The sequence below is a fragment of the Thalassophryne amazonica genome, chromosome 18, assembly GCF_902500255.1.
Source record: "Thalassophryne amazonica chromosome 18, fThaAma1.1, whole genome shotgun sequence".
Taxonomy (NCBI): Eukaryota; Metazoa; Chordata; class Actinopteri; order Batrachoidiformes; family Batrachoididae; genus Thalassophryne; species Thalassophryne amazonica.
In genome coordinates this window covers 62,811,624-62,837,763 of record NC_047120.1, presented here as the reverse complement: position 1 = coordinate 62,837,763, position 26,140 = coordinate 62,811,624, and the positions used below count along the sequence as shown (strand labels likewise).

At 39.9% G+C, this 26,140-nt stretch overlaps 1 protein-coding gene across 3 annotated transcripts in view; it reads right to left on the bottom strand.

The window, feature by feature from the left end:
- Positions 1-25,907, bottom strand: part of tmem94 (transmembrane protein 94) — a 57,025-nt gene extending 31,118 nt beyond the window's left edge. For 2 of the 3 annotated variants that reach the window (XM_034193665.1, XM_034193667.1), the window contains exons 1-10: positions 25,783-25,907; positions 18,089-18,409; positions 10,068-10,187; positions 8,105-8,232; positions 7,111-7,247; positions 6,766-6,974; positions 4,242-4,393; positions 2,230-2,332; positions 2,032-2,118; positions 435-551 (exon numbers count right to left, since the gene is read on the bottom strand). In XM_034193665.1, the coding sequence (XP_034049556.1) occupies positions 435-551; positions 2,032-2,118; positions 2,230-2,332; positions 4,242-4,393; positions 6,766-6,974; positions 7,111-7,247; positions 8,105-8,232; positions 10,068-10,187; positions 18,089-18,112 (1,077 nt within the window). In that variant the 5' untranslated portion in view covers positions 18,113-18,409; positions 25,783-25,907. Of the gene's footprint in view, positions 1-434; positions 552-2,031; positions 2,119-2,229; positions 2,333-4,241; positions 4,394-6,765; positions 6,975-7,110; positions 7,248-8,104; positions 8,233-10,067; positions 10,188-18,088; positions 18,410-25,782 lie in introns of those variants that run through there. The other variant, XM_034193666.1, reaches the window with a different exon arrangement.
- Positions 25,908-26,140: the final 233 nt, after the last annotated feature.

Genomic DNA, 26,140 nt, shown 5'->3' with positions numbered 1-26,140 from the left:
TAAAGACTATTGATGTCAGTGGATCTAATCATTTCTTAATGATACCCGAAAAGATCCGGGTCTCGATACCCAACCCTACTGTTGTTGTCATCATCATCATCAACTATGGAGTTATTTAAAGTTGTTTTGTTTTTTACATTTGCTTTATGAACTTGTTTTGGAGAGTCCGGTCAATTTTTGGATTCAGCTGACTTGTTTAACATGAGACTTGTTTAACCTGGCAACACTGCTGACAACTCAAATGTGAATGAAATGATGCACTTTAATATCATGCTGGTATTGACCTTTGGGAAGATTCCAACCAAAATATCAGTCTAACCCTCAGGCGTATTAAAATATTAGTTGAACACAATCCTCTGTGTTAGTAAGTAAAAGTTATTTGTTCTTCCAGCACATGAAACAAACACATAACTTGCATATCTCTTTCCACTCACCAGGCCTGCAGGTGATGCCCAGCTGAACTCGGCGAGGACTCTCGCCTCTCCAAAGGCATTTACGAGCACCCACATGACGGGAAAGAGCAGAGGAAGGATGGGCAGAACACCCATTACCTGCAAGAAGAAATTCTCTCCATCATCCCATCTAATTCATTCAGTTTGTGTTCTCAAAATGCAGCTGATAAGCATGGCACATATAAAAAATATATATGTTTGACCCCTGCTGGAAAATATCTATATCTTTGCAAGAACAGATGAAAGAATCACATTCAACACAAACTCTCGCCAAGCTAACAGGAGACACCATGTGTCTTAAAAACAGCTATTAAAAAACTGCAGCCAAAAACAATACCTGAAATAAACTCATTTCTTTTCTGTTAATTCCTGCACAGCCACTCCAAAAGAACAAGCTTGAAATGAGCTATATAAGGCCTGAATTTTACTTAAAACATGGAAGCTTCCACATGCACAGACAGAATAATGGTACTCTGATGATGTTTTATGTATTATGGACCCACAACAATATTAAACTACAAAATGTACCAAAACGTTTGTGAATAAGATGACACCTTAAAAATAAATAAAGGTGGTGTCTTTGGCGACCATCGCCACAGATGGGAATGATTTCACTGTGGGTCAACCTATTTAAAGCTACATGACCTCCATATTTCATTTAGTGAATCGGCAGTAATGGGAGCAACATGAGACTATGGATACGACGTCCAGGTTCAATTCCACGTGAAAATGTTACTTTAGACATACTCGGGAGAAATGCTTTTTTTTTTTTTATCTCCCTGAAATATGGTGTTTCAAGTTGGAGAGAAGTCTGATTTATAATTAGGTTTAAAACTTGCGATACTGGCTTTACTACTGTTGCTGCAGCCACAACCTGGGTAAAAAAAAACAAAAAAAAACATCTTTTGTAGCTATACTTTCAGACAGTCATCACCATCCCTGCAAATTTTCAATCTCTCTCTTGTTCTATCTACAGTTAATTAGTTTGAGGTGCTGTCTGTCAGCGACTGATTTGCTGAAAACACCCAAACTGACTTAATTAGTGCACAGTCAAGCAGGTATGGAGTAAAAATAAGCACTTAATTTTCAGCAGCACACTTGGTAAGCACAAAATTAGGTAAATGTTCTGTGCAGTTTCTGCATAAAAAAAAAAAAAAAAAATATATATATATATATATATATATATATATATATATATATATATATAAAACGCAATGTTAAAATACCCTCGGCTGTATGATCATAAAAATAGGAAACAATGTGACCTTTTGACCTCTTAAAATAGGTCAAGGTCAGCCATCTTTGAACTTTCAAAAGGTCTTTGTCCTAAGAACAGTCCCTATGAATTTGAAGACCCTGGCAATAATAGGAATGGACTTATACTGACCACAGATAGACGGATGGATGCAAAGTCTTCACAATACCTGATGGCCATATTTTGGCCTTGGGTTAAAAAAAAATAAAATAAATAAATCTATTGCGTGGGTGAGAATTCCAAAAACCCCTGAGTAAAACAAGCACTGCTGGAAGATAATGGAGCATCGGGGGACAGGACAAAATGCCACATACAGTTTTGTACCTGAAGTTGAAAGAAGTTGTAGCAAGCAGGGGAGAGGCCAGGTGCATCACAAAAATACCGCACAGTGTTGACTACCAAGAACACCACCTACAGACAAAGGTAACACATGCACCACTAAGCCAGAGGTGATATACTAACTGTACAAACACATTTAAAGTCACATTTTATCTTATTATGTAAAGTGTGGTTCTGGCTCACCAGCACAATTGGACAGATTATTTTGGTAATCACTGACTGCACTGTAAATCTTTCATTGTCCAGAACGGTGATTGGCCGAGACAGCGCCAACTCCAAACTGTTCCTATTAAAGAAAAAGAAAAACAACCTGTCAGATTAGACATACGGAAGATCAGCAGTTATTTAATACACCCTAACCAATATGAGACCTTTGCTAGTTAATCCAACAGCCATAAAGTGCTTCTTTTGCCTCGTCTCTGATCCTCCAAAGAGGTCAGCAGGCAGTGACAGCATTAAATGCACTATGATGTGTTTTGTCTGTCTGTGAGCAAAATGCTGCTGAACACAGAGCAGGTTTATAATTTTTAGCACACTCAGAAAACTTTAATGATCACAGCAATCTTAATAATTGTAAAAGTGATGATTTGTATAAACAATAATACTTTGTTACTTATGGCCTCTGCGTATAAAAACACCAGTAAATTTTAAGTGGTTAATGTAATATTTTAAGCTAAAAAGTTGATGTGTAAAACTCTGATAAAGTTCTTGTAAGAAATGTCCAACCCTGGAGGAGCGACTTCAAATTTACACATTTTACAGACTATAGCTGTCTCATGTTGGAAAATATAATTTTTACTTCAGTGAAATTTCCCTGGTGGAAGTCTCTGAGGTAGTCAAACAACTCTGCAGTGGCGGTTGATGAGATCCCTCCAGAAATGCTGAAGGTTCTGGGTGTGGAGGGACTGTCTTGAATGAGATGTCTCTTCAACATTGCATTGAGGTCTGAGATAGTGCCTAAGGAGTGACAAACTGGGGTGGTGGTCCCCATATTTTAAAAAAAGGGGATCAGAGAGTGTGTGCCAATTACAGGGGCATCACACTACTCAACCTCCCTGGTAAAGTCTACTCCAGTCTACATGTGTTTTGTGGACTTGGAGAAGGTGTATGATCGGGTACCCCGGAAGATACTGTGAGAGGTGCTAGGGAAGTATGGAGTGAGGGGGTCCCTTCTCAGGGCCCTCCAATCTCTGTATTCACAAAGCGAGAGCTGTGTTCAGGTCCTTGGCAGTAACTCAGACTCGTTTCTGATGGAGGTTGGCCTCTGCCAGGGCTGCACCTTGTTACCAACCTTGTTTGTGATATTCATGGACAGGACATCAAGGCATAGTCGGGGTGAGGATGGTCTTAAGATTGGTGGGCTCAGGGTCTCATTGCTGCTTTTTGCCAATGATGTGGTCCTGCTGGCATCATCGGTCTGTGACCTCCAACACTCACTGGATTGAACTGCCGCTGAGTGTGAAGTGGCTGGGATGAGGATCAACACCTCTAAATCTGAGGCCATGGTTCTCAGTACGGACCAATGGATTGCCTACTCAGAGTAGGGAATGAGGTCTTGCCCCAAGTGAAGGAGTTCAAGTACCTCAGGGTCTTGTTCATCAGTGAGGGGGACAATGGAGCATGAGATTGGCCAGAGAATCGGCACAGCGGGAACAGTGTTGCATTTGCTGTACAATACTGTTGTGACAAAAAGACAGTTGAGCCAAAAGGCAAAGCATTCAATCTACCGGTCAATCTTCATTCCTACTCTCACCTATGATCATGAGGGTTGGCTCATGACTGAAAGAACTAGAATGTGGGTACAAGTGACCAAAACGGGCTTCCTCAGGAGGGTGGGTGGTGTCTCCCGTAGGGATAGGGTGAGGGGCTCAGAGTAGAGCCGCTGCTCCTTCGCATTAAAAGGAGCCACCTGAGGTTGTTCAGGCATCTAGTAAGGATGCCTCATAGGCACCGCCCTAGGGAGGGGTCCCAGGCACGTCCCATTGGGAGGAGACCCTGGGGAAGACCCAGGACTAGATGGAGAGATTATAACTCCACACTGGCCTGGGAAAAAAAAACCCTGCTAATTTCTTCGGGTCTACTATACAAAGTCTTCAAGACAATGACAAGTCATGCATTCTTATTTACACTGTATATACAAAAAAAAAAACACACACACAAAAAAAAACACAACAACAACTTGGGCACATTTCCACCTGACTGCATCCAAAACTGGAGTCCGGACCACCCTGAAGAGTCGGTGCTGCTGGGGACTCTGGGGTCCTCTCTTCTCACTGGCCCGCGGTGAAGGGGGAGGGGAGAAAGGGGGTAATAAATCCCCTGGTTCCAACACAATGTGCTCATCTTCCTGTAAGGGATAAAACAGATTAAACTGCTCACAGGTACTCTTTGGATTCTGTGGGTCATTTTGAGCAAACTGGATGATCAGGCGTCTAATCAGACAAATGTGGACATCAGAGTTCAAACAGAAGCTTGTGAAATCATCATGTTTCAATTAAAATTTACTGTTAATTAAATTTAGATGACATACAACAGCCACATTCAGAATAAATAAATACTATGGAGAAAGTATGCAGTAATTCAGCCAAAATGACTTCATGAACTCAGACTAACTATAAGAGCAGTAAGAGCGCAAACCTGGAAGACCCAAAATCCTCAAACCTGTGGTCACCAGGCTTGGGCCATCATGCACCACCCCATCATTTAAAATTCTTTAACCATCTCTCAGTCAGAACACTGAACTGACCAATCACATGAAGGTGGAGAGGGTTCTAGTGCCGAGACCACTCAAAGCAGCCATCCAGTAATACAAAACAGTTTGTGCTCCTCAACCCAACCTTGATAATGTCCAGACTTTGTCCTGTTTCTGGCTCCAAACAAACTACATCAACTCAAAAGATATTAATCATGTACAAAATTTTGGTTATTCTGCTTTCCTCAGAAAATAATCCAGATGTAATACATTTGATTCCAGGATAATCCCCAGCATCCAAAATCTGATGAAAAGTCTCAGTTTTCTGGTTGTGGCCCTTCATCAGGAGTTACCTCAAAATCTATTTCTAATCTAAGATGGAACAAAACACTTCACAAAGTTTCACGATAATAGTTTGAATAATCTTGCCAGGAAACAAACAAACCAACCAACACATCTGAAGCCGTGGCTACAGTGATGGAAATAATAGGACGGTGACACCACAGTGGTACAGCAGTTAGCACTCCTGCCTCACAGCAAGAAGGTCATGCATTCAAGTCCATCAATACCAACTTCCTTTCTGTATGAAGGCTGCATGTTCTGCCAGCATCTGTGTGGGATTCCTCCAGGAATTCCGGGTTCCTTCCACAATCAACACTCCTTCATCTGCCTGGATGCTGAACTGTGGGCACCCACTACTTTTGGCGATTAGACTGTGTCTAACTGGAATTAGGATGTGTTAAATGTCACTGTATAGTGCATGTACAATACTTGTTCAAAATATACTCAACAAAAATATAAACGCAACACTTTTGGTTTTGCTCCCATTTTGTATGAGATGAACTCAAAGATCTAAAACTTTTTCCACATACACAATATCACCATTTCCGTCAAATATTGTTCACAAACCAGTCTAAATCTGTGATAGTGAGCACTTCTCCTTTGCTGAGATAATCCATCCCACCTCACAGGTGTGCCATACCAAGATGCTGATTAGACACCATGATTAGTGCACAGGTGTGCCTTGGATTGCCCACAATAAAAGGCCACTCTGAAAGGTGCAGTTTTGTTTTATTGGGGGGGGATACCAGTCAGTATCTGGTGTGACCACCATTTGCCTCATGCAGTGCAACACATCTCCTTCGCATCATCCGTGAAGAGAACACCTCTCCAACGTGCCAAACGCCAGCGAATGTGAGCATTTGCCCACTCAAGTCGGTTACGATGACAAACTGGAGTCAGGTCGAGACCCCGATGAGGACGACGAGCATGCAGATGAGCTTCCCTGAGATGGTTTCTGACAGTTTGTGCAGAAATTCTTTGGTTATGCAAACCGATTGTTTCAGCAGCTGTCCGAGTGGCTGGTCTCAGACGATCTTGGAGGTGAACATGCTGGATGTGGAGGTCCTGGGCTGGTGTGGTTACACGTGGTCTGCGGTTGTGAGGCTGGTTGGATGTACTGCCAAATTCTCTGAAACGACTTTGGAGACGGCTTATGGTAGAGAAATGAACATTCGATACACGAGCAACAGCTCTGGTTGACATTCCTGCTGTCAGCATGCCAACTGCATGCTCCCTCAAATCTTGCGACATCTGTGGCATTGTGCTGTGTGATAAAACTGCACCTTTCAGAGTGGCCTTTTATTGTGGGCAGTCTAAGGCACACCTGTGCACTAATCATGGTGTCTAATCAGCATCTTGATATGGCACACCTGTGAGGTGGGATGGATTATCTCAGCAAAGGAGAAGTGCTCACTATTACAGGTTTAGACTGGTTTGTGAACAATATTTGAGAGAAATGGTGATATTGTGTATGTGGAAAAAGATTTAGATCTTTGAGTTCATCTCATACAAAATGGGAGCAAAACCAAAAGTGTTGCATTTATATTTTTGTTGAGTGTAAGAAGACTGTTGGAAGACCAGCACCGCAGCATTTTGGGAATGGGTCTTCACACTGCAGTCTAAACCAGGACTTTCACACCACCTGAAATGTGTAATGCATGTGTGTGCATATAGTATAAACTGACCTTAATGCCTCTGAGGGAAACAAAAGCCTCTTGCCCAGGTCTCAGAGCGATAACGTCTCCTTCCACCAGCAGACTAACTGGCAGATTAACCAGCTGGACGTCTCGGTAGGTCCAGTGAAGAGACCATGATGGAGACAAGGGTGTATACAAGTCTGGGTACAGAGATGAAGACCACCGCACTGTTTCACCAGCACAGCCCGACAAATAGTCTGAACGTAGAAAGAATGGAAGAAAGGAAGGACTAGTAAAGTTGCTGAAAAGTAGTGCAAGTAGAAAAACTTATTATTACTAAAGAGAACCATATGAACGTTATAAATTGTGTATTTTGGTTCAGGACTAACTCACTGTTTAGTTGTGTGATGATGCCCTTGAGCCTTCGGATCATCTCGCTCCTCTTCAGCATTTCCTGTCGTCCAACTAGTAGCAGGTTGAGCAGTAAGAGGAGAAGGAGGGCCACAGCGTTCACCAGCTCGATACCAGAACTACAGAGGAGCAGAGGACTAGAGTACCGTATTTTCCAGAGTATATGTCGTGGGTTTGTTCGTTTTTTCCCCCATAGTATACTCCAGTGTTCGCGGCTGTGTGTGTTTCTCCAGGTAACACTGGAGTTGCATCAGGAAGGGCATCCGGCATAAAACCTGTGGCAAATATCAATGTGGATCTGGCTGTATCCGCTGTGGCGACCCCGAACACAAAAAACGGGAGCAGCCGAATGGACAACCCAACCCAGTATACTCCAGTGTTATTTGTATACCAAAAACAATAATAATAATAATAGCAATAATATTAACAACAGCAATAATAAAATTATTTATAACATATAGGGCTTTCCAAGGATTCACCACACTAAAAAATAAATTCCAATAATAAAAGGTACACTACAGCAACACATAAAAATACAAAATTAAAACAGCTGATAAAAAAACCCAACAAATGGCCTCACATTTTTATTGTAGTGCTTCCAAAGAAAAAGCACACAGTGTGGTGTGCACATGTGCTACACCGAGTTCCTTTCTGTTGTCAAAGTCACTCCCAGGGAAAAACTGTTAAAAAGTGAGTTGCACATACAAATACTGCTTTTTTTCCTCTTCAAAATGAATTTTTTGAACAGGTGCATAGTGTGAGGATGACATTATATAGTATTTGGTGAATTATGTACATCTACATGAGTAACACAGTTAAAAAAATAAATAAATAAAAAAATTAAAAAAGACAAAACACACAGTGAATCATCTCTACAAGCCTGAAGTTGTTTTCCACCTTCTGGAAGGCAAATGGACCTGTCATCTTTGGGAACAAAGTTGTTGATTTGGGAGGATGGCGGCGGGGGGGTACCTACCTGCCTTTTGGTTGACTACCCTGGCAACAAAAGAGTCCCAGCACCACCAGCAGAGTGAGGGCAGCTCCCGGCCAATGGAGACAGGAGTGGCGGTTGCCATGGTACAGGAAGCTGTTTGCCCACTGCTCCTAAGATAATTTGACAATAAAATTGTAATTGCAATGTGTCTGTGTGATGATACCATCAGTACAAACACACTGCTGATCAGACCTACAACCCCGATTCCAATGAAGTTGGGACGTTGTGTAAAATGTAAATAAAAACAGAATACAATGATTTGAAAAGCCTCTTAAACCTATATTCAATTGAATACACCACAAAGACAAGATATTTAATGTTCAAACTGATAAACTTTGTTGTTTTTGTTCAAATATTTGCTCATTTTGAAATGGACGTCTCCAATATGTTTCAAAAAAGTTGGGATGTGGCAACAAAAGACTGGGAAAGTTGAAGAATGCTCAAAGAACACCTAATTGGAAACAGGTGAGTGCCATGATTGGGTATAAAAGGAGCATCCCCAAAAGGTTCAGCCATTCACAAGCAAAGATGGGGTGAGCATCACTGCTTTGTGAACAACTGCCTGAGAAAAAAAAAAGTCCAACAGTTTAAGAACAATGATTCTCAACAATCAACTACAAAGAATTTAGGGATTCCATCATCTACAGTCCATAATATAATCAGAAGATTCAGAGAATCTGGAAAACTTTTTACACACAAGCGGCAAGGCCGAAAACCAACACTGAATGCTCGTGACCTTCGATCCCTCAGGTGGCACTGCATTAAAAACCAACATCATTGTGTAAAGGATCAGAAAACCATTGTCAGTTAACACAGTTCATCACTACATCTACAAGTGCAAGTTAAAACAATGCAAAGTGAAAGCCATACATCAACAACATCCAGAAACACCGCCGCCTTCTCTGGGCCCGAGCTCATTTGAAATGGACAGACACAAAGTGGAAAAGTGTGTTGTGGTCTGATGAGTCCACATTTCAAATTGTTTTTGGAAATCATGGACGTCATGTCCTCCAGACAAAAGAGGAAAAAAGACCATCTAGATTGCTACCAGCGCAAAGTTCAAAAGCCAGCATCTGTGATGGTATGGGGGTGTGTTAGTGGCCATGGCATGGGCAACTTACACATCTGTGATGGCACCATCAATGCTGAAAGGAACATCCAGGTTTTGGAGCAACACATGCTGCCATCCAAGCAACGTTTTTTTCAGGGACGTCCCTGCTTATTTCATCAAGACAATGCCAAGTCACATTCTGCACGTGTTACAACAGTGTGGCTTCGTAGTAAAAGAGTGCGGGTACTAGACTGACCTGCCTGCTGTCAAGACCTGTCGCCCATTGAAAATGTGTGGCACATTATGAAGCGCAAAATACAACAACGGAGACCCCGGACTGTTGAACAAATAAAGCCGTACATCAAGCAAGAATGAGAAAGAATTCCACCTACAAAGCTTCAACAATTAGTTTCCTCAGTTCCCAAACACTTATTGAGTGTTGTTAGAAGGAAAAGTGATGTAACAGTGGTAAACATACCACTGTCCCAGCTTTTTTGAAACGTGTTGCAGCCTTCCATTTCAAAATGAGCAAATATTTGCACAAAGACAACAAAGTTTATCAGTTTGAACATTAAATATCTTGTCTTTGTGGTGTATTCAATTGAATATAGGTTGAAGAGGAGTTGCAAATCATTGAATTCTGTTTTTATTTACATTTTACACAACATCCCAACTTCACTGGAATTGGGGTTGTACACGTAGGTTAAATTAGAACTACGCTAAGAATCAAGGACCAATCATCATGATTAACATTGAACTTGTTCCACCTTAACACATGTAATAAACTAAAAGGACAGTGATAATAATGTCACTCAATGTCACCATGGTTCAGAGTAACCTTCTCATCAAGTGTAACATGATGTCACCGGTGCAGGTGTATCATTCTGCGAGTACCTGAACTGAGACCCGCCTGCGGGCAGCTCTCTGATGCTGATCCAGCAGTCTGCTCAGCTGGTCACAGAGCTTCCTCAGAGCCTGGTCAGTGGACAGGCCCAAAGCCCCGGCCGCCTCCTCCTGCAATAATGACACACACAGTATCCCAAAGACACATCATAGTGATGCTGACACTGCTGAGTCAGACTCGCAGTAAGACTGCTGTGGTTTTTCTGTATACCATCAGTGCAACAATTAAAGTAAAACACTGGAAACATAGAAATAACAAAAACATAAAAAGAGATTTTGAAACATCTTGTTTTGAGTCATATGATCTGACCTAAAACAAGATTTTTGACTGAACATAAGATTTTTAAGCAGCTGTTATTTGTATAAGACGTGACACTTCCTAAGGCTAGTAAAACATTGCTCAAAATGAGGTTTCTCAGCTAATTTCAAGATGTTATTTAAAAAAAAAAAAATCTTCAAGGTAGTGTCACTGGGGTTTTTGTTATTTTAAGATTTAAGTCATAAAAAGAATCATCTTTGGCACCACTAATAATTTATTCCTTAGTATTTAGATAAGGGACTCATAATATGATGTTACCAATATGATCAAAATTCATACCGTCCGGAAACTATTTAGACTTTCAACCCCTGAGGGGGAGAAATTCAAGGGATTAGATGCTATGACCAACATTTGGTAGAGTTGGAAGTGAGTTACAAGAAATTTTATGGCTGTTAATATAAGATGGGTCACAGGTAATCTCAAAACCTCACGCATGCGCACACGCACTTCGTCCTGTGGTTAGTCTGCATGACATCGATGAAGGAAAAGACAATATTCACTATGGAATTTCCCCACAGATAAATAAGTCCTCTTCATTAAAATGAGCTGCAATTTTGCAACCTGTTACAAAAATAAACCTAGACTAGCGCGTTGCCTGTGGGGATCCACGGGTTCTAGATTGGGTAGTGTTTATAAAATAGGTAGCTGACATTTTTCAAGGGTAGTAATAAATTATGCAAAGTCTCTATAATGATGTTAACTGAAAATGCAGGAAATTAAAATGGTAAATGGACTGCATTTATATAGCATTTTTCCATCTGCATCAAACGCTCAAAGCGCTTTACAATTATGCCTCACATTCACCCCAATGTGAGGGTGCTGGCATACAAGGCACTCACTACACACCGGGAGCAATAAGGGATTAAAGACCTTGCCCAAGGGCACTTAGTGATTTTCCAGTCAGACTGGGATTTGAACCAAGGATCTTCTGGTCTCAAGCCCAACACCTTAACCACTAGACCAACACCTCCCCTGGAGAAAATGAGAAAGTTTTGTGAAGAATTGTATTCACAGTGTATGTTGTACTTGGCACATTTAGTTGTCATCTTTTATAACTGGCAAAGTTCGAGACATTTCCTTTGTTTAGACCTTATGTGGTTACCAGGGACTGATTAATGGTGATATCAACATCCATTGTTCACTGTTGTTACGTAATATCCCTAATTTCTTCAAAAAATATTAGTTCTATCAACTTTCCATTTTTACAGCGTTCATCCTTGACCCAAAATAAATAAACATACCAAATGGCTAATGTCAGTTCTCCCCAGTTTGTCCGTGATTGAAATTACACAAACACAGAGGCCACTTGGCTCCTATTATATAGATTAGACATTTTAACTAGAAATTAGACAAAAATACTTGGTAAGACTTTGCATTTTAGCAGTAGATTTTCAAAATCAATCGTTTAGATTTTGAGTATTCATGCTAACAACCAACTAACAAACAAATGAAAATAGGTACACAGGACTCGGTGTTCAACATAAACATATGATTACACAGACCAAGTCCATAATTCAACTCTGTGCAACTGAGACAAGAAACTGGAGTCATATCCAAGTTTAATGAGAAAGTAACCTTTTCCCACACTCCATGTCACTGTGATGATGATGATGATGTGCATGTGTATACAACCCAACACAAACACAGTTCAGTTTTGGTCCCACACAGCCCATCTATAAATATCCTCCCATTTCCTCTGACAAACAAAACCTCATCAATATTCTGCAGACATTCGTAAAAACAGGCAACAAAACACTTCCACCATCAGATAGGATGAGATTAAATCTAGGCACTCACCAACTACAACCAGACTGACATAAATAAGACAATAAATCAACATCAGGGTCAGTTTGTCATTTTTCATGATTTATAATCTGCAAAAACTGTTTTTGACACACAATATTTCTCAGAACTAACAGAGACATCTTCAAATTACCTGTTTTAACAGCAATACCAATATCTATTTTCTTAGCATTGTCCAAAATTTGTTATGTGTCGACGCGGGTTGAGGAGCGGACCTGCGTCCGACGGAACCCAGCGCTAAAATAACCAGAAAGCGGTTCCAATAACAAAACAATTTATTACTTTCACCTCTGGTGCAAAACAAGGTGTATAAACAAAAGATGCATCAGTCTGGTGGAGTGAAGGCTGGCACACTCTCCAGCGCCTAAAAGGATCGAAGCCCGGCGATTCTGGACTCACTTTTCCGCCAAACACCCCCCAGGTGGACACGACAAACCGACTCTCTGCGAAGGATAGAAGAGGTGAGGTAAGTCAGCAGTTACAAGCAATATCCTTCAAAAGGCACACACTATCAGCAACACATTCAGGTCTGTATTTAAGCTTTATGTAAATGAGCAGCTTCTCACAACAGGTGGAGGATCAGTTGTCCGCACGCCACAGCAGTGAGAAGCGAGCTGCACAATTCTCATCACAATTCAAATATACTGCGTAACAAAATACCAAGTTACTATCAACAAGTAGTCAAACAATTAATCACCTCTGATGTGTGCTGACAGCATGTGTCCCTCACCCTTCCTGCTTCACAGGCACGATGTGTCAAACCCAGGGGCGGTCCTCAGCGTCTCACAAACGAACATCACAAGGTCGAGTTCCCGGCAATTCTGCTTGAATCACACATGGCTTAAATGCAGAACGCCATCTAATTATCTGCTTCAGCTGAAAGTCTTTAAGGTTGCATGTGAGCACCATTCACAGGTGCTGCACATACTGTTGATGAGGGTGAAGGACTCTTCTGCCAGCACCTTCTCCACAGACAAATCAGTTTTCATACCACCTGGAGAGCAAAGAAAAGAAAATAACACCAAAATGTCCAGCCACACCCCCCCAACACACAACACAAAATTAGTGGAAAAATCCACTTTAATCCCACCTGATAATACGGTGGAAGCGGTTTAAAAGTAAGTCTCTCATCTTTGGTGAAGAATAATTTAAAACCAGTTTCAAGTCAAGTCTGGAAGCATGTGCCGATCTAGTCACATTCACAACATCACTGAACTGCCATTGCTCCAAAAGAACCATCCACTGGCCTTTTCCAGCCATTGGGGTCCTCAATACTGAGGAACTTGTGTGCTGGATCGTGTCAAGAGAAATGTGCCAATGGCTGAGGCCACCTCACTATGGAAGAAATAGTTCTCAAAGCCAATTTATCAGAAATAAAAAAAAATAAATAAAAAAAAAAATCAGAAAAGTTGCAAATATGCACATTTTGGAGATTTAGAAAGGTATACTGATAAAAGGCGCTTACCCTTGTGAAGCGCCTTGAGATGACTTAATGTTGATATTTGGTGCAATATGAATAAGGTGAATTAATTAATTACACTGATGACCATGACAGCTAATTATGTTTCTGTTGCTTGACTATTGGTAGTCAATCATTTCTGCTGCAGTCTTGCCTGACCTGAAACTGATGAACAGGCACATATATTCACTGACCTGATAACCAGTAGAGTGCAACCAGCAAAACAACAGCCCTGTTTTGTTCATGTTGACACTTGTGCAAAGGATTTAAGAGGGGGCTGCTCCGACAACAGGACTGAGGGGAGTGAGAGAGTGGTGGAGAATACTCCTCTCCCCCTTTCAACACAAGGTTGGTCGTTGAATCACACTCATGCACTCACTGAAATATCTGGCGGATTTTTTGACATTAATATCATGCAGCCAAGAGGCACATTATAATCTAAGATACATTGCAGACAGGGACATTTGGACCAAATAAATAAAAATAATGAATAAATCCAAAAACAAAATATACTGCAATACAAGTTGAAACTATGGAACAACTGGCGAGAGACAACACAACAACAGAGCCAACTTACAGCGGTCTTCTTCCTCTGGCAGATCCCATTGTGCATCTTCAGCACCATCACAAACCCACCATTAGTGCGACACCTGATTTATTCCCATTGGGTGAGCAAAGCCAATGTTAACAGCAAAGATGTCTGACAAAATGACAACTCAAGCGGTGTAATGAGTCAGATCTGGGGAAACAGTCTGCTGATGTCTACAGGACAGACAGGAGAGAGCTGGTGACGCTGCAAAACCCAAATCTGCCTCATCACTGAGCTGCAGCATCAGTGCAGGCTGCCAGCTGGACAGATTCTAAAACACCCAGACTGGCACGGGCTGGGCCCTGTGCAGGTCAACGCAGCAAGATCTGAGCTGACTGCCAAATGACAGCACGGATAGAGAGAAACGGGCGGAGGCGGGAAGAGGAAAAACAGGCTGCACATAATGGTGACGAAAAATAGACTGTTTTGATGAGAAGAACAATAAAAAGCTGGCCTGGAAAACCTGAGCTTTGCTTTTCCCGGCTCTTTGTTCAGCAAGCTCTATACACATGGAGGGATTCATACAAAGAAATTACATAAATAAATAAAATGAATAAAGCAAGACTAGGCCATATGGTTGGGAGAAAAAATATTTCAAAAATATTTATCTTTTCAAAATAATGTTAAGATTTTTTAATGACTTCTTTTGAGGAGAAATGAAATAATAATAGAGAAGAAAATTGATAATTTTCTCTAAGCAACATGAAACAGTACCAAAAAAAAGTCTGACACTGTCCCAGTTTCCAAATACAAAGGAAAATGTTGTCTTTTTTAATCCACATTTTTTTTTTTCAGGATGCTCAGAAATACTTTAAACCAGTATTTTCTTGGTGTTTAACAGTTTAAAAAAAAAGCTAACAAACTCATCTCAAAAGAAACTGAAAATACACAAGTAAAAACACAGAGAAATGACCAAAATCTTAAGTTCATTTACCCAGTATATGAGCAGCAATACTGTAAGAATAACATTAATAAAGAGCAGCACCATTTAAAGAATATAAGTATTTACAGTACTGTGAGTACAAACAATGGTAGATACAGAACAATTAAAAATTTGAGATCATTGGCATCTCCAGTTGACAATGATCAAGTTTGACAGAGTCATCAGAAGTGTAACACTAAATGTGTACTCATTTGAAACAGCTGCAGGACCTTCAAGCGCCCTTGCCTCCCGAAGTCCAGCTCTGAGTTAATGATTTTGCATTTGTAGGTGAGAACAACAAAACAGAAGAAGGAGAAAGTGCTCTTCTTTGAATGTGTTGCACAACAGATGAACAGATGAGTAACAGCCACGTTTATGTTGACCCAGAGGGACAATGTTGAAAAAACACAATCCATCTTTAACTAAAGAAGTTCAGTATTGCAGAAGTGGGGATCTGGAATTCCCTATTTGCCAGAAAAGGTGAAAAACTATGCCGTACAACACTGCCAAAAATATTTAAAAGGTAAAAAGTTGAATTTCTGAAATAAAACATACCTGTTTTGGGGTTTCAAATGGATCTTAGCAAACCCATTTAAGCATTCAGCAATTCAATCTTCTTGGATCATGTCATTTGAAGAATATTTTTTAACATTGCAAGTGATTGAAAGAAAAAAGCAAACATTATAAATAAAAGTGTTTTATTTTTAATTTGTGTTAATTATTTACAATCACGATCATGGTGATTTTACAGTGTTAGTGATGGAATGGTAACAGAGACAATCTGGTTTTGAAATGTAGGGTGGAGTTCATTTCATTTTAATTTATTTATATGTAGTGCCAAATCACAAAATAAGTCACCCAAAGGCACTTCACAAGGGTAAATTCTAACCTTACCCATCCCATAGCAAGCCGTACAACCACAATCATGGTGATTTTAGTGGTAGAGTGGTAACTGAGACAATCTGGTTTTGAAATGTAGGGTGGTGTTAATTTCATTTTAATTTATTTATACGTATGTAGTGGCCCTGAGGCCTGTTGGTGCTGGTACTTATCCCCGAATTTCACAGTTTGAAACTGATGAGAGTCTATAACTTCGTCATGGAAAAAAGTCAAAGATACACTTAGAGTCTGCTGCATGCTGACTGCTGTCATGGCAGAAGTTTGCACTGTGAGTGCCAATGTGTTATCACCACCAAGAAGGCTACATTTTTGGGGGGTCAGTTTGTCTTTTTGTCTGTGAACAATATACAAAAGTAACAGTCAGATTCTAATGAAATGTAGACGACAGATACGCCTAACAGGATGATGATGCAAAAGTTGATCCAGAGTTCTTTTATTAAACTCTCGGTAGTGTATCCCATTCGTTTCTATGCCATTCAAACTTTGGTGTAATAGCACCCCATCTGAAACTTCAGAACACTTACAAACAGAGGACTGTTCGGCCTTAGAAGAAGTGCACAATATCTGACTGCTGGAGTTTTACCCTTGAATTAAACAGTGAAATAAATGATAAATTGTCTTAAACTGAGTTTGATAACTTTTAAATGGGCTGCATTTTAGTTACATGTACACATACATGTTTAAAATAGAATATCTTTACCTCCGCCAAGGAGGTTATGTTTTCGGTCGCATTTGTTTGTTTGTTTGTCTGTCTGTCAGCAGGATAACTCAAAGTTTTGAACGGATTTTGATGAAATTTTGTGAAGTGGTTGGAAATGACAAGAGGAACAAGTGATTAAATTTTAGTGGTGATCCAGATCACGATCCGGATCCCGATGCTAACGCGTTAGCATGTCTACGGCATTTTCAATGTTAAAAGTTAGCATTAAGCAGTTGCAGCTGTCATCATGTTTGGGTGTATTTTGTTTTAAAATTGTAATATTTCTTAAATTTATTTTTGTTGAAATTTTGTGAAGTGGTTGGAAATGACAAGAGGAACAAGTGATTCAATTTTAGTGGTGATCCGGATCCCGATGCTAATGCATTAGCATGTCTATGGCATTTTCAATGTTAAAAGTTAGCATTAAGCAGTTGCAGCTGTCATCACATTCGGGTGCATTGTTTTCAAATTGTAATATTTCTTATTTATTTTTGTTTATATATTAATAATCTAATGATTATTATATACAATTTTAGAGAAAGAGACAAAAAGAAATAGATCACTGTGCCAAGGAGGGAATCTCTTTAGGGTCAGTGACCCTATGGCCTTGTTTAGAGAAGTGTTTCATAAATGTTAAAAAATTCATATATTTGCAGTTTAGTTGAATAATAAATTGAATTTTGTCTCTTATTTGTTTTTGTCTATAAGCACATGCAATATCAATATCAGTGCTCAGATGACAGTAGCTTCTGGGAAAGGTGCAAGTTGCAATAAACTGTGATGCCAAGCGCTAAGGATATTCTATCCAGTCACAGCAGATGAAACTTTTTTTTACTACTGAGCAAACATCATTGTTAGACTTTTTTAGGTTCAATGATTCCACGGTGTGTAGATGTTATGGCGTCAGTGACCCCATGGCCTTGGCGGAGGTTTGCACTCTCTGAGTGCTTCTAGTTTAATTTGTGTGACAACTAATTTAAACAGACATTTTTGATATGTTATGATGTTATGTAAACTACACGATTAAGAAATTAATTGTAATAAAAACTGTAAATTAATTGAAACTATAAACAAAAATTAGCTGCAGTCAGTCAAATTTTGTTAGAAAGACAAGAAATTCTGCATTCACCATACATTTTTTTCTGTTATTTTTGCTGAGTTGCAAGACAAAGTTCATTCACCTGCATTATGTATCAGCAGTAAATAAAGGCAGGAATCAAACATAATCCTGTGCCAACCTCACAGGACGTTTGCGTTCAGTAAATATTACCCTCCTTATGAACATGTATATATTACAGATAGATGATGAAGCGAACCCACCTGCTTCTTATCCCGCATCTCCATGGCAACCAGCACCTCTCAACATGCTCCGTCACTTAAGGAGCCAATGACACCTGGCAGATATCCCTTAGCACAATGGTTATGATATCCAAATCTGGCCGTCTCTCCGCCAGCTGCCCGTGGAAAAAGATGGTGGATGATGGGAACTCAGGAAGGTGTGCCTCAATCCTCCACCTGGCAACACCTGCGTCTCCGCCTCCTGTGCCAATGTGACACCAGGGAGAGGCAGAAGGAAGTAGTGAATTCTGGGATATGATGTCTTTGTTGCACAGATGTGATCTTGATTGTTCACATGAAGATCTGTGGATAAATGAAATAGGTTTGAATCATAAGCAGAGAAGTGCTAAAAAAAAATTGTCACTAACTGAATTATTGGGTCATTCATCATCAGATGCTCTTGATAAACAATTAATCACTTACAGACCAGCTCACCATGAGATTAAACTGGCAGTTTGGAAACTTATATGTTTAGTGACTACTTGCAGGTCTAGCTACAACTAGTTATACTGTTAATGTGGAACTGATCAATCAATCAATCAATTTTTTTTTTATATAGCGCCAAATCACAACAAACAGTTGCCCCAAGGCGCCCCACACTGCAAGGCAAGGCCATACAATAATTATGTAAAACCCCAACGGTCAAAACGACCCCCTGTGAGCAAGCACTTGGCTACAGTGGGAAGGAAAGACTCCCTTTTAACAGGAAGAAACCTCGAGCAGAACCAGGCTCAGGGAGGGGCAGTCTTCTGCTGGGACTGGTTGGGGCTGAGGGAGAGAACCAGGAAAAAGACATGCTGTGGAGGGGAGCAGAGATCGATCACTAATGATTAAATGCAGAGTGGTGCATACAGAGCAAAAGAGAAAGAAACAGTGCATCGTGGGAACCCCCCCAGCAGTCTAAGTCTATAGCAGCATAACTAAGGGATGGTTCAGGGTCACATGATCCAGCCCTAACTATAAGCTTTAGCAAAAAGGAAAGTTTTAAGCCTAATCTTAAAAGTAGAGAGGATGTCTGTCTCCCTGATCTGAATTGGGAGCTGGTTCCACAGGAGAGGAGCCTGAAAGCTGAAGGCTCTGCCTCCCATTCTACTCTTACAAACCCTAGGAACTACAAGTAAGCCTGCAGTCTGAGAGCGAAGCGCTCTATTGGGGTGATATGGTACTACGAGGTCCCTAAGATAAGATGGGACCTGATTATTCAAAACCTTATAAGTAAGAAGAATTTTAAATTCTATTCTAGAGTTAACAGGAAGCCAATGAAGAGAGGCCAATATGGGTGAGATATGCTCTCTCCTTCTAGTCCCCGTTAGTACTCTAGCTGCAGCATTTTGAATTAACTGAAGGCTTTTTAGGGAACTTTTAGGACAACCTGATAATAATGAATTACAATAGTCCAGCCTAGAGGAAATAAATGCATGAATTAGTTTTTCAGCATCACTCTGAGACAAGACCTTTCTAATTTTAGAGATATTGCGTAAATGCAAAAAAGCAGTCCTACATATTTGTTTAATATGCGCTTTGAATGACATATCCTGATCAAAAATGACTCCAAGATTTCTCACAGTATTACTAGAGGTCAGGGTAATGCCATCCAGAGTAAGGATCTGATTAGACACCATGTTTCTAAGATTTGTGGGGCCAAGTACAATAACTTCAGTTTTATCTGAGTTTAAAAGCAGGAAATTAGAGGTCATCCATGTCTTTATGTCTGTAAGACAATCCTGCAGTTTAGCTAATTGGTGTGTGTCCTCTGGCTTCATGGATAAATAAAGCTGGGTATCATCTGCGTAACAATGAAAATTTAAACAATACCGTCTAATAATACTGCCTAAGGGAAGCATGTATAAAGTGAATAAAATTGGTCCTAGCACAGAACCTTGTGGAACTCCATAATTAACTTTAGTCTGTGAAGAAGATTCCCCATTTACATGAACAAATTGTAATCTATTAGACAAATATGATTCAAATCACCGCAGCGCAGTGCCTTTAATACCTATGGCATGCTCTAATCTCTGTAATAAAATTTTATGGTCAACAGTATCAAAAGCAGCACTGAGGTCTAACAGAACAAGCACAGAGATGAGTCCACTGTCCGAGGCCATAAGAAGATCATTTGTAACCTTCACTAATGCTGTTTCTGTACTATGATGAATTCTAAAACCTGACTGAAACTCTTCAAATAGACCATTCCTCTGCAGATGATCAGTTAACTGTTTTACAACTACCCTTTCAAGAATTTTTGAGAGAAAAGGAAGGTTGGAGATTGGCCTATAATTAGCTAAGATAGCTGGATCAAGTGATGGCTTTTTAAGTAATGGTTTAATTACTGCCACCTTAAAAGCCTGTGGTACATAGCCAACTAACAAAGATAGATTGATCATATTTAAGATCGAAGCATTAAATAATGGTAGGGCTTCCTTGAGCAGCCTGGTAGGAATGGGGTCTAATAAACATGTTGATGGTTTGGATGAAGTAACTAATGAAAATAACTCAGACAGAACAATCGGAGAGAAAGAGTCTAACCAAATACAGGCATCACTGAAAGCAGCCAAAGATAACGATACATCTTTGGGATGGTTATGAGTAATTTTTTCTCTAATAGTTAAAATTTTGTTAGCAAAGAAAGTCATGAAGTCATTACTAGTTAAAGTTAAAGGAATACTCGGCTCAATAGAGCTCTGACTCTTTGTCAGCCTGGCTACAGTGCTGAAAAGAAACCTGGGGTTGTTCTTATTTTCTTCAATTAGTGATGAGTAGAAAGATGTCCTAGCTTTACGGAGGGCTTTTTTATAGAGCAACAGACTCTTTTTCCAGGCTAAGTGAAGATCATCTAAATTAGTGAGACGCTATTTCCTCTCCAACTTACGGGTTATCTGCTTTAAGCTACGAGTTTGTGAGTTATACCACGGAGTCAGGCACTTCTGATTTAAAGCTCTCTTTTTCAGAGGAGCTACAGCATCCAAAGTTGTCTTCAATGAGGATGTAAAACTATTGACGAGATACTCTATCTCACTTACAGAGTTTAGGTAGCTACTCTGCACTGTGTTGTTATATGGCATTAGAGAACATAAATAAGGAATCATATCCTTAAAGCATCCTACAGCATGCTCAGGGAAACACATCACTTGTCCAAAATATTACAGCTGAAATGCAAAAAACAGACCTTATCTGCATATCCCTAAAAGTAACCATCCATTTAGGATCATTTATACTTTGGCATACTTTTAGTTATTTTTTAAACAAAAGGTTTGTGACACAGCTAGCTGGAATAACGGCAACTTCTATTTTGAATGAATACGTGCATGTTCTTCATCTCAAAAATCACCAATATTAAGATTGTTTGTGATTGGGTTCAATTCAAAATTCAAGGTTAAATTCAAACAAAATCTAAACACCATCTGGTTCATGTTTCTCTAATTTGCGACTTTACTGCATTTCCCTGATTTATTTCAATGTACTTTAAATATAACCAATATGGGCCATTATTAGTAGTGGTGGTGGCCAAGTGGTTAATGCACTTGGTTTCAGTGCGGAAGGTTCCTGGTTCGAATCCCACCCCTACCACATTTTTTCATGTAATGTGGAGTTGCGTCAGGAAGGGCATCCGGCGTTAAATTTGTGCCAATTCAACATGCAGATCCACCTTGGATTTGCTGTGGCGACCCCCGAGTACAAAACAAGGGAGCAGCTGAAGGGACTTACTTACTTACTATGGACCACTATTAAATTTTTTTTACAAAAAGGCACAAATTTTGTTGTTGTCCATCGGCTGCTCCCGTTTTGTTCGGGGTCACCACAGCAGATACAGCCAGATCCGCATCGGTATTTGGCACAAGTTTTACGCTGGATGCCCTTCCTGATGCAACTCCAGTGTAACCTGTAGAAACACACAGCCGCTGGTGTCCCAGAGAGGTCTCCCATCCACGCAGTAACCAGGTCCCGCACTGCTTAGCTTCTGAGTTCTGGCGGGATCAGGTGTTTTTTTAACCCTCTGGGGTCCGAGGGCATTTTTTTGGACAGTTCACTCGCCTGTCATAAATGTTTTATTATTGCTGTTAACAGCTCTCCCTGCATCCCACAATCAAGTTTTATGTCTCTTTTTACAGGACAACCTGTGCTTTCAGAATATATATGTTTTTGTTGTGTTTTATAAGTGTAATAAAGGTTTACGATCAAAAATAGGCAAGGAAAAAATAAAGCGGAAAAAATTTTTTACACACGTTTATTCAAGACACACAACAAACTATAATAAACAACTGTTTTGACCCTTTATAAAGGTAATTTGAGGTCTTGTGTGAAAGACTGTACAACAAAAAGGTTCAAACAATAAACACAAATGCACATTTTGAACAATATATACAAAATGGTCTATGCGTTTTGTTGTCCATTGATATGGTAAACAGTGCTTTACGCAGAGAAAGCAACAGAGTTATCCAGAAATATTCACATGCAAACTAGTGGAGCAATCCTGATAGTTACACACTCTTTGTTTGAGCACGTGAGATTGTCATCAGAGGCTCTCTGTCTGCTTGTAATGGTGCAGGATGCATGGAGACCAATATTATGTACTCATTGGAGCACCCAGGGGGCTATTCAAATGGGCCAACTAGTAATATATCACTCCTGAAAACGATCTTTGGCTTTTCACGAGGTAAATCTGCCCTACGACTGGACTTTGGAAAGCCATGTGACGGTGAACCAATTCCAATTGGACACTCACATTGCGCACATCATCACACAGCTTCTATGAGGAGTACAAAGGTGGCCAATGACTGGCTCGAAAGTGAGCGTAGTTAACTTTTCAGCAAAAAAGTAAGTTTCTATCTCATATCATTCAAAAGTTATTTAGAATTTACTAAAGTTCGGTCTTAGCCGTCGTATACTACGGCGTCGGCCCCAGAGGGTTAAAATTCAATTTCTCCCCTCATTTGCTGTCAAACAAACAATAGTTCCTGCCCTGCTTCACAACGACCAAACTAGTTCAAGTGTGTATCAGCAGTTCGACAACAGGATGCTCTGGAGCTGCAGCGAGAGCAACCAAATGATGACGGCCACATGAAAAGCAGACGAAGGTCCTGAATCTACTGACACCAGGTCCACATAAGCAGCTTTCTCTGGCACAAAGACTCAGTTAACTCCAGCGTCAGCAGTATCCATTGGCAAAGAGGAGAGCGCACTCGACCAAACACAGACAGACACATCATCAAATGTCGCTGACTTACTGGTTACTGAATAACAGATCAATGAATAATACATTTCAGCCTTACTCACCAAGTTATTTAATATACACTAATGTTCATACAAAATGTGTTTTGTTTTTCAGTAATCCTGTTGGCAGACAAACTGAAGTTAAAACATTACTTTTAAAGCAGAAGTAAAATTCAGCCAGCTTTACTGACACTGTGAAGCAGAAAACAGCTCATGGCTTTGTGTCATGTGTCCTTCACTCACAAATCTCCTAAATCCACTGCCAGCTGAAGGCTTCTGGTGAATGCTTAACTACGGATTAAGTGTCACTGAATGATTGTCTGGGCTATTTTCCAGCAAATATTCTCAAGATGTATAATTCCTGAACATCTTAATGATTAATGTGTGGTCCAAAAAGAGGACTGTGCCAATCACACAAACAAATGCCAAGCAGTACAATTACAGTCCCCATTTTTGGCATCTTAATCTTATTCCATAGACGCCACAAACAATTATTTTCATTACCGATTAATCCATCCATAATTCATAATTTTTTATGATGAATCTCATCGTCTACAAAAAGGTCAGAAAGCCCTGGAAACAACCCATAGCAGCGGTCCAGAGCTTGTAAACAGGTGAAAACCCACAAATGTGCACACGTGGTTACAGCGCACACATTACTAGTTTCGCCAAGACTGTTGAACAAACCTTTTTTGCTTTGTTTGTTTTTTAGGATGATTGCTCAAAAACTAATCTAAAAACAAATCCTGTAAATGTTAGCAGAACTGCCTCCAGGTGTCGAATACCGGCAGGAAGCTGTACGGAAAAAATAAAGGAAAAACCAGAGGGCCAATGCCACCCATTCTACCAACTTTATAATATGAGCTTGAGCACAACTATGGTGCAGGACAAGCTGACAAACACCAGACAATTTTGGATAAACCAGACAGTAAGTGTAGGAGGAGCAGCATTTTTCATGAAATTCATTAAGCAGCCATAGAAAGTAATCCTGATCTTGAACACAATTTTGATGCAGGTTTAGAGCCTCATTCTGCTCACTTCCAGAAATGGCAGTCATATTCAGGAGCAAAAAACAAAACAAAATCAAATTCCCACTTTATCCTGGGTCACAAACTGAAAATAAGGGGAAATCCAACACAATGACAAGTCAGGGTTGATAACTCACACAGAAGGAACTCAACACCAATATCAAATTTCACAGTGTACAGTTTGAAAAATGTATGGCCACAATTTAGCAACATCCTGGCTTTCAAAACATATGATACCATCAAACAGAAAGAGGCACTGATGTCACACAACATGGAAAGAAATCAAAGTGGCTATTGTGTATTCTGCCACTTTGTATGACATTGAAATGCTCAAAACCTATTCTTAGGGTTAGGGGTGCAACAAAGGATTATTTTCATAACCGATTAAGCTGTTGATTATTTTTTTAATTAATAAATTTGTTGGTTGGACTATAAAATATCAGAAAACGGTGAAAAATGTCAACCGGTGTCTCCCAAAACCCAAGATGACATCCTCAAATGTCTTGTTTTGTCCACAAAGATGTTCAGTGTATTGTCCCAGTAGAGGAAAAATGTATTTATTTTTATTTCAGACGTGTACATGTAAAAACATTAACAGTGCATAGATGAAAAAATAAAAGCACAAGTATAAAATGAAATGTAAAAACTTCAAACTCATTCATTTATAATAAGTGTATACATTATGTGTATTATAAGGAAACCAGAAAATATTCACATTTAAAAAGCTGAAATCAGAGAATATGGACTTTTAAAAAAAAAATCAGAATGATTGATTACGAAAATACTTGTAATAAGTCGATTAATCGATTATTCATTGCAGCTCTAATTAGGGTTAAAGTCAGGGTTGTGCAGTTTAAATACCAATGGGTGCCGTAATAACAGCAATTCGTGGTTTACGTACAGAACTGAACGGACTCCACTGCGCGGTTTCTGAGACTGGATTACGAACGAACAGAGAAAAGGGGTTCAACTGTTGCCCACAAAGCAACAAACACTTGGGGGCGCTGTTTCATACTTCAACGACTGACTCACTGAACCACTGCATGACAATAAATAAAAACACTTAATTTATCAGACTTTTACTCACACTATACGTTGTTATTTACGCTGAAAAAAAATGGTTAGAAAACAAAACAACCACACCTACTAGGAGAGAGGAGGAAAGAGGGGAAAAAAGATACCCGAGTGCTCCATAGTGGTGTCTGGAGAGAATCCATCAACTGGCATTTATTTGAACGGTTACTGTGGTCTCCGTGAAACAAAAGTGTTTTGTAAGTCTAAATAAACGCATTTTGATATAAAACAGAAGTCGCGGCTAAAGGTCCTTTTGAATCAAGCTAACATCAGACAGACGCATCTAGTTTGTGACTTTCACTGTAAAAGCTTCTGTTTTTGCAACACGTTCTGTTAAATAATATTACGAAACTACGAACTTACCATTCCTTAAGGTATGTCGCTGCTTAAATATCCGTCAAAAAAAACGTATTTCGCTCGGGTACAAAAACATTACTGACTGTACCTCTCACTACACAACAGCAGCCATATTGGAAAGCACTTCATTTCTGCCTAGTGTACGACATTCGGCGATGTGATTGGACGGCGACAGACTGTATGATTATTTGATTGGCTGATTATTTGATTATACTGATGTGGGTGGGACTATATTTTCGAAGATTGCTGAGGATTCGATTTCGAGCAGGGGTGGTGGAAAGTGGTTAATGCGCTTGGTTTCAGTTCAGAAGGTTCCTGGTTCAAATCCCACCCCTGCCACATTTCTCCATGTAACGTGGAGTTG